The sequence below is a fragment of the Rhea pennata genome, chromosome 26, assembly GCF_028389875.1.
Source record: "Rhea pennata isolate bPtePen1 chromosome 26, bPtePen1.pri, whole genome shotgun sequence".
NCBI classification, from domain to species: Eukaryota; Metazoa; Chordata; class Aves; order Rheiformes; family Rheidae; genus Rhea; species Rhea pennata.
The window spans coordinates 3242756-3249638 of NC_084688.1; the positions used below are offsets into that span (position 1 = coordinate 3242756).

At 66.1% G+C, this 6883-nt stretch overlaps 1 protein-coding gene across 1 annotated transcript; it reads left to right on the plus strand.

Annotated features, from left to right (window-relative positions):
• Positions 1–325: 325 nt before the first annotated feature.
• On the plus strand, positions 326–6772 carry PDK2 (pyruvate dehydrogenase kinase 2). The gene is made up of 11 exons (XM_062595875.1): positions 326–487; positions 2000–2141; positions 3353–3424; positions 3748–3932; positions 4278–4367; positions 4510–4587; positions 4701–4777; positions 4937–5035; positions 5188–5295; positions 5630–5743; positions 5848–6772. Exons 1-11 carry the CDS (start codon positions 370–372, stop codon positions 5986–5988), a joined length of 1224 nt encoding a protein of 407 aa, XP_062451859.1. The 5' UTR covers positions 326–369; the 3' UTR covers positions 5989–6772.
• The last annotated feature ends 111 nt before the right edge of the window (positions 6773–6883 follow it).

Consider the following 6883-nt stretch of genomic DNA (forward strand, 5'->3'; position numbering starts at 1 on the left):
GGGGTAATGGGGGGCAATACCCTGGGTGGGCGGGGGTAAGTACCCGGGTGCGCAGGGCAATGGGGGCAAGACGCAGGGGGCGCAGGAAGGGGCTGAGCAGGGACCGCCGCGGGCACGAAAGGGTTCGGGGCGCGGGGGTGGGCGGGGCCAGAGGGGCGGGGGCGTGGCCAGAGGGGCGGGGGCGGGGCCAGAGGGGCAGAGCTAGCGGGCGGGGCGGGGCCAGTGGGCGGGGCGGGCGGCGATTGGCCGGCGGGCGGGTTGTTTGCGCGCGGCGCGGGGCGGGGCCAGCGGCGGGGCCGGGGGCGGCGGGTCGGAGGGGGCCGGGGCCGAGCCGGGGCCGAGCCGGGCCGGACCGGGGCCGGGGGCGCCATGCGGCTGCTGCGGTGCCTGCGGAAGCGGGCGGCCCTGGCCGGCGTGCCCACCTACATCGAGCACTTCAGCAAGTTCTCGCCCTCGCCGCTCTCCATGAAGCAGTTCCTGGACTTCGGTAAATACCCGCTCCCCCCCCCCCCCAACCTCGGTACCTCCCCAGTAAATACCCGCCCGCCGCCGGGACACACCTGGCCTTGCACAGCCGTTCCGGGGAGCGTGTGCCCTACCCCCCACTCCCCCTCCCCGCCGGGAAAACACCCAGCTCGGGATAAATAACCCCCCCTCTTTCGGTAAATACCCAGGTTGAGGGGATAGCTGCCCTGGCACTGCCCTCAGGGGGAGACACCCCTCCCCCTGGTAAATATATGGGTCTGGGTAAATATCCCCCTGCATAAATACCTGGGAAATACTCCTGTAAGTACCCTCTATAAATGCCTGGGTAAATATTGTCCCCCTCCCCCAGTAGATGGTTTGGCCCCAGGAGTCCCTCTGGGTGCTGCTGGAGGGAGAGACTCCTCCCCCCCCCCCCCGGGTAAATACCCTGGGTTGTATCTGCCCCTCATAGACAAATAATTGCTCTACAGGAATGTCCCCTGGGGAGATAACTAGGCCTTGGGGCCATTCCCCCTGCCTGGGTCAGTGACAGGTAAATATCCCCCTCCCTGAGGAATCCTCCCGGATTAAATAACCAGGTCTGGGAAAACATCCATCTCCAAGGCAATTGTCTCTAGATAAATACCGGCTTGTGGGGAGATACCCCCCTGCCCCAAATAACTGCCCTCAGGGAGACACTTCAGCCAGGGCAGTGCCCCCAGCTAGGTAATCACTGCCTCGGGTAAATACCCGCCTTGTCCCTGCCCTGGGGAAGCGCCTCTGTGCGAGGCATGGCCAGGCTGACGCCATGCGCCTATTGGGGTAAATACCCCCCAGGTAAGTATATCCCCGCATGCTTCAGCCCTGTCCCCCGCGCCCCCTAAGCCGGGTGAATACGCCGCCAGCAGGAAGCCGCCTGTGCGTGCCGAAGGCGGGATAGTCGGAGTTACGGTCAATGCTATATTTACCCGCGTCCCCTCCGTGCTGTCACCGGCAGCTGTGCCCGAGCTCAGAGTCTCCAGCCTCCCCCCGAGTCCCCTCCGGCTCTGCCCTTCTCCATCCCTGGCCTATTTCCCCTCCTCGATTCCTCGTGTTTCGGCGCCGGCCGGGCCGGTGTTGCCTCGTCCGTTCCCCTCCCGATGGGAGCCCCAATCCCAGGGTCCCTGGTTCATGGTGCAGTCTGGGTGTCCCTTGTCCTGATGGTGCCCTGTGCCCTTCTCCCCTCTGAATCGTGCCTGGGGGCTCCCAGCCTGTTCCCCAAGTCTGGGCTCCAGCATCTGAACTGGGCTGCCCTCCCCCATGGGTGCAGCTGTGCCCCTGTCCTGGCTCCACCTTGGCTTCTCTACGGTTTCCCATTAACCAAAGATGGGGACCTGTTCTTCTCCAGTCCCTCCCAGTATCCTCCAGTTCATGGTTGTACACACTGGTGGAGGGACAAAGCTGACTTCGTGTCACTGGGATGACCTGCTGCCATCCTCTGCCTCGGGGCTGTGGGTGTCCCTCCTGCTCACCCCATGTCCCCGTGCCCCTGTAGGCTCCAGCAATGCCTGTGAGAAGACCTCGTTTGCCTTCCTGCGGCAGGAGCTGCCCGTCCGCCTCTCAAACATCATGAAGGAGATCAACCTGCTGCCGGACCGGGTCCTCCGCACCCCATCAGTGCAGCTTGTGCAAAGTTGGTGAGCACCTGGCATGGGGGGTACCAACGCTGTCTGTGCGGGTGCTGTCACTCGCTCGTGTCCCACCACTGTTGCCTGCCCAGGTCCCATCACCATCGCTCGTGGAGCTCCCACCACAGCTCCCATCACTGTCACCCATGGGGTTGCTACTGCAGGTCTCATGGCTTCAACTCTGAGGGTCCCACCACTGCAGGTCCTGCTGCCCACATGGGTTCCCTGGGTGTCACCTGTGGTGATCTGTCACCCTCACCTTCATGGGTCCCACCACTGTCACCCATGAAGATCCCACTGCCTGGTCCCACCACCAATGCCTTCATGGGTCCCACCACCACAGATCCCACCACTGTCACCTACATGGGTCCCACTGCCACTGCAGGTCTCACCGCTGTTGCCAACTCTCTTCCTCAGGAGATCTGGGAGGATCTGCTGGGTGGGATGGGGACAGGGGTCAAGCCACGCATAAGCGGTGCCATGGGGAGGATGTCTTGCCGGGCAGGATCCCCAGCCCCTCGGGGCTGTTCCTGGGCCATGCCCTGGGGTGGGCTGTGGGGCCGTGGCACTCAGCGCCAGGCAGGGTGTCTCCAGCGCCGGCCCCATGTCCTGCCCATGCCTGCTGCCCCCCAAAAGGGCAGAGCCAGCCCCACCGGCTGGAGATCCGTGTCCCCGTGTGGGGGACGGGCTCAGGATGTCCCTTTAAGGGCCGTGTCCCCCTGCCAGCTCGCAGCAGCTTGAACCTTATCCCAGTGCGGCCACGTGACGAGTTGTTTGTGCAGCGTCCTCAGCCCCTGCCGCCCGCGCGGCACGGCCCCGTGCCAGGCCTGCCCCCAGCAGGATCCGGCCGGGCCCCCCCTCCGAGGCCCTGTGGGGCTGGGGGCACTCGTGGGGGCCCCCGGAGTGTGTCCACGGGGTGTACCCTGAGTTGTCCCTCTCCTGCCTGGTATCCCCAGCCAGATCAGTGGGGCTGTGCCCTCCTGGCTGCTCCCGTGCCCTGGGGTGATGGGACTGCTCTGGGGGGGCTCTGCGAGCTCGGGGAAGGGGGTGCATGGGGGAGCCTCGGGCTCTGGGGGTGTCTCGGCTCTCGAGTTGCGAAGCCCCCTCTCCCTGCATGGGGCAGCACCCGTGGGGATACCCTATGCCCCGCAGGCGCAGGGTCCCTGGGGTGCCCCATCTCCGGGGGGCCCTGAGCAGGTGGTAACCGACTCCTTCCCCAGGTATGTCCAGAGCCTGCTGGACATCATGGCATTCCTCGACAGGGACCCCGAGGACCAGACCACCCTAGGACAGTAAGTTGGGGGGCTGGCAGCATGTCTATGATGTCCCACCCGTGGGGTGTCGCCTTCTCCCACACTCACCCTGGTGAGCGCTGGCATCGTGCCTCTGTCCTGGCATGTTGCACCTTGTTTTGGACCCAAACTGCCCCTCCGTGCCCCCCCCCCCCCCAAAAGGGTACCCCTTGAGCATCCTGGTGCCACCGGAATCCACTCCGGGTTTTTCCTGGTGCCGCCTGCTCCAACCCTCGGGGAAACCCGGCCTGGATCGTGGCTCCTGGGCTGGGTGCCCCAGCTGGCCGCCACCACTCTCGGCACCTTCTCTCGCTCCCGGCCAGGTTCACGGACGCCCTCGTCACCATCCGTAACCGGCACAACGACGTGGTGCCCACCATGGCGCAGGGGGTGATCGAGTACAAGGAGGCCTACGGGGACGACCCCGTGTCCAACCAGAACATCCAGTACTTCCTTGACCGCTTCTACCTGAGCCGCATCTCCATCCGCATGCTCATCAACCAGCACAGTGAGCCCCGGGCGTCCTCCGTGGGCCCGGGCACCTGCCTGCCCCGAGGGTCTCCCCTGGCCCCAGGGCATCTTCCGACTACCTGCGGGTCCCTGCTGCCCCTGGGTCCCCCCCCAGCCCCAGGCTTCCCCCCTCCCCCTTCCCCCACGTCCTGCTCCTGCTTGCACCCCATCCCCTGCGTCCCCTTTCCCCCCACCGGCAAGCCAGGGAGGGGACAATAAGGCCAGCCTTGGGTGCGCCCGGAGGGGTGGGTGGGTGTGTATGGAGGGGGGGTTTGACTCCCGTGTGAATTTGGGGCTGAGCCGGGATCCCCGCTGCTCACCCTTCGCCGTCGTCTCCCCGCAGCGCTGCTCTTCGACGGCAGCACCAACCCGGCGCACCCCAAGCACATCGGGAGCATCGACCCGCACTGCAGCGTGACCGACGTGGTGAGAGGTCTGTGGGCCCCTGGGGAGGGGGCAGCTCCTGCCCCGCCAGGGGCCGAAACGCAGGCTGGCAGGGGGGTACGGGGTGGGCGGCCTCGATCTTCTCCCTGCTCCTTGGATCTTCGTGTTTGGGACACTTCTCCCTTCCCCAGATGCCTACAACATGTCCAAGCTCCTGTGTGACAAATACTACATGGCCTCGCCTGACCTGGAGATTGAGGAGGTGAACGGTGAGGCAGGGCCGGGGGTCTGTGTTTGGAGGGGGTGGCGGTTGGGGATTCCCAGGTGTCGTCTTCGGGGTTGGGGAAGATGGTGGGGCTGACATCTGCTCTCCTGCCCGCAGCAAACAACTCCCAGCAGCCCATCAGCATCGTCTACGTCCCGTCACACCTCTACCACATGCTCTTCGAGCTCTTCAAGGTAAATCTCTGCGTGCCTCTGGCTGCAGCTGCAGGAGCCGGCACTGCCCGAGCCCGTGGGGGGCCGGCGGGGTGGGGGGCCGCGTGCCACGAAGGAGGTCGCGTGGGGCCCCGTACCTGTGCAGCCCCTGATGACCCCTTCTGACCCCTCGCCCCGCAGAACGCCATGCGAGCCACAGTGGAGAGCCATGAAAACAGCCCGCGGCTGCCGGCCATCAAGGTGATGGTGGCCCTGGGCCAGGAGGACCTCTCCATCAAGGTGTGTGAGGGAAGACTGGCCGTGCCTAGTCCTCTGGGGGCGATCCTGTGCGTCGGGGCTGCTTGGGGTGACGGCAGCGGGGCCGGGGGGGGTGGGGGGGGAGTTAGCAGCGGGGCCAGGATCGGATCTTGACAACCCACCGCATCCTGCAGATGAGTGACCGGGGCATGGGCGTCCCTCTGCGGAAAATCGAGCGTCTCTTCAGCTACCTGTACTCCACTGCTCCCACCCCGCAGCTGGGCACGGGGGGTGCCCCCCTGGTAGGTGCCGTGGGAGCCAGCAGAGCTCCTGGGTGCTGGGAGTGCAGACACGTGCCCAGCTGAGGGTGGTCTGGGGACGTTAGGGGTGCCTGGAGGTGGCGTGCCAATGTCTAGGGGGTGGCATGGAGATGTTTAGGGGTGCCGGCGGGTGGCATGGTGACTTTGGGGGTGCCGCGGTGACATTTGGGCGGTCCTGGAAGCGATGCGTTAACTTCTGGGGCTGCGCGCGGTGCCGCTTGGGGTGGCATGGTAACGTCTGGGGGCACGGCGGGCACGCTCGCGGGCGCTGGGGCTGGCAGCGGAAGACCGCGACCCCGTCTCCGTCCCCGCGCAGGCTGGCTTTGGCTACGGCTTGCCCATTTCCCGCCTCTACGCCAAGTATTTCCAGGGCGATCTGCAGCTCTACTCCATGGAGGGCTTCGGCACGGACGCCGTCATCTACCTGAAGGTGGGATTGCCGCCGTCCCCTTCCCCCCCGCCGTTCCCTGGTTTCCCCGCGTGGGCCCGCGAGCCCCCCCACGGCCCTCTCCAGCTGCCCCGTGTCTCCCGCAGGCCCTGTCCACGGACTCGGTGGAGCGATTGCCCGTCTACAACAAGTCGGCCTGGCGGCACTACCAGGCCAGCCAGGAGGCCGGGGACTGGTGCGTGCCCAGCACCGAGCCCAAGAACACGTCCACCTACCGCGTGCCCTAGGCCGTGGGGAAGAGGGGCCGATTCGGCCGTGGGTTTAGCTTCCTTCGCAGGCTGTTAGCTAGCCCCAGGGCGCTGGGGGCCCGCGGGCCCCCCGGTGCCTCCCCGGCACGTCCGGGGTGGGGGAGTGTTTTACACGAGCATCTTTTTAGTAGCCTGGCTTCAGCCTCCCGCCGGGGGAAGCTGGGGCCGGGACGGCTTTTTTTTTTTTTTTTTTTTAATTGCTCACCGGGAAGTGTGTGAAACGTGGGGCGGGGGTTATGTGCTGGGAGGTCTCTGGGGGGAGCAGAGCTGCGGGTCCCCTCATCGCCCAGGCTTGGGGGCACTTTGGTACGTAGCAGGGGGTGGCGGAGGTGCCCCATCAGTGCACCTCATCCCCCGGTGGAGCTGTGTTAAGGGGGGGGGTGTTGAGCCCCTGTCCCTCCCGGCGCCCACCCTGGGGTGGGTACGAGCGGGGGGGCACCCAGGGGTGGCGAGGGGCTGGCCCTTTCCACTGTTGCCAATAGCACTTCCCTGCCCCTCCGGCCTCTCTGGTGCTGGGGGACTGGGCCCGAAACCCACCTTCCCCCCCACCGACTCCCTGCTTGTCCCTGGTATTGCCCTACTGAGCTGTATTCACCCCCGTGCGTGCACCCGCCTGTGCACGCGCGCGTGCACGCCTGCGCGGGCTGGTTCCCCACAGCATGCTTGGACCTGCTTGGGAATCTCTCTCTCCCTTCCTCTTTTCCCGTCCTTCCCTCTCCTCCGTCCCCTGCCCCGTGCTGTCAGTAAATTGGATGTTGACTGAGCTGCTGTTGTGGCTTTCTGGGGCCCTGGGATTCCCCCACCCCAAACCCCTGCACTGCTTGGGCCGTCAGGACGGGGGGGCCTCGATCTTGGGCCTCCCACGTGGTGTGGA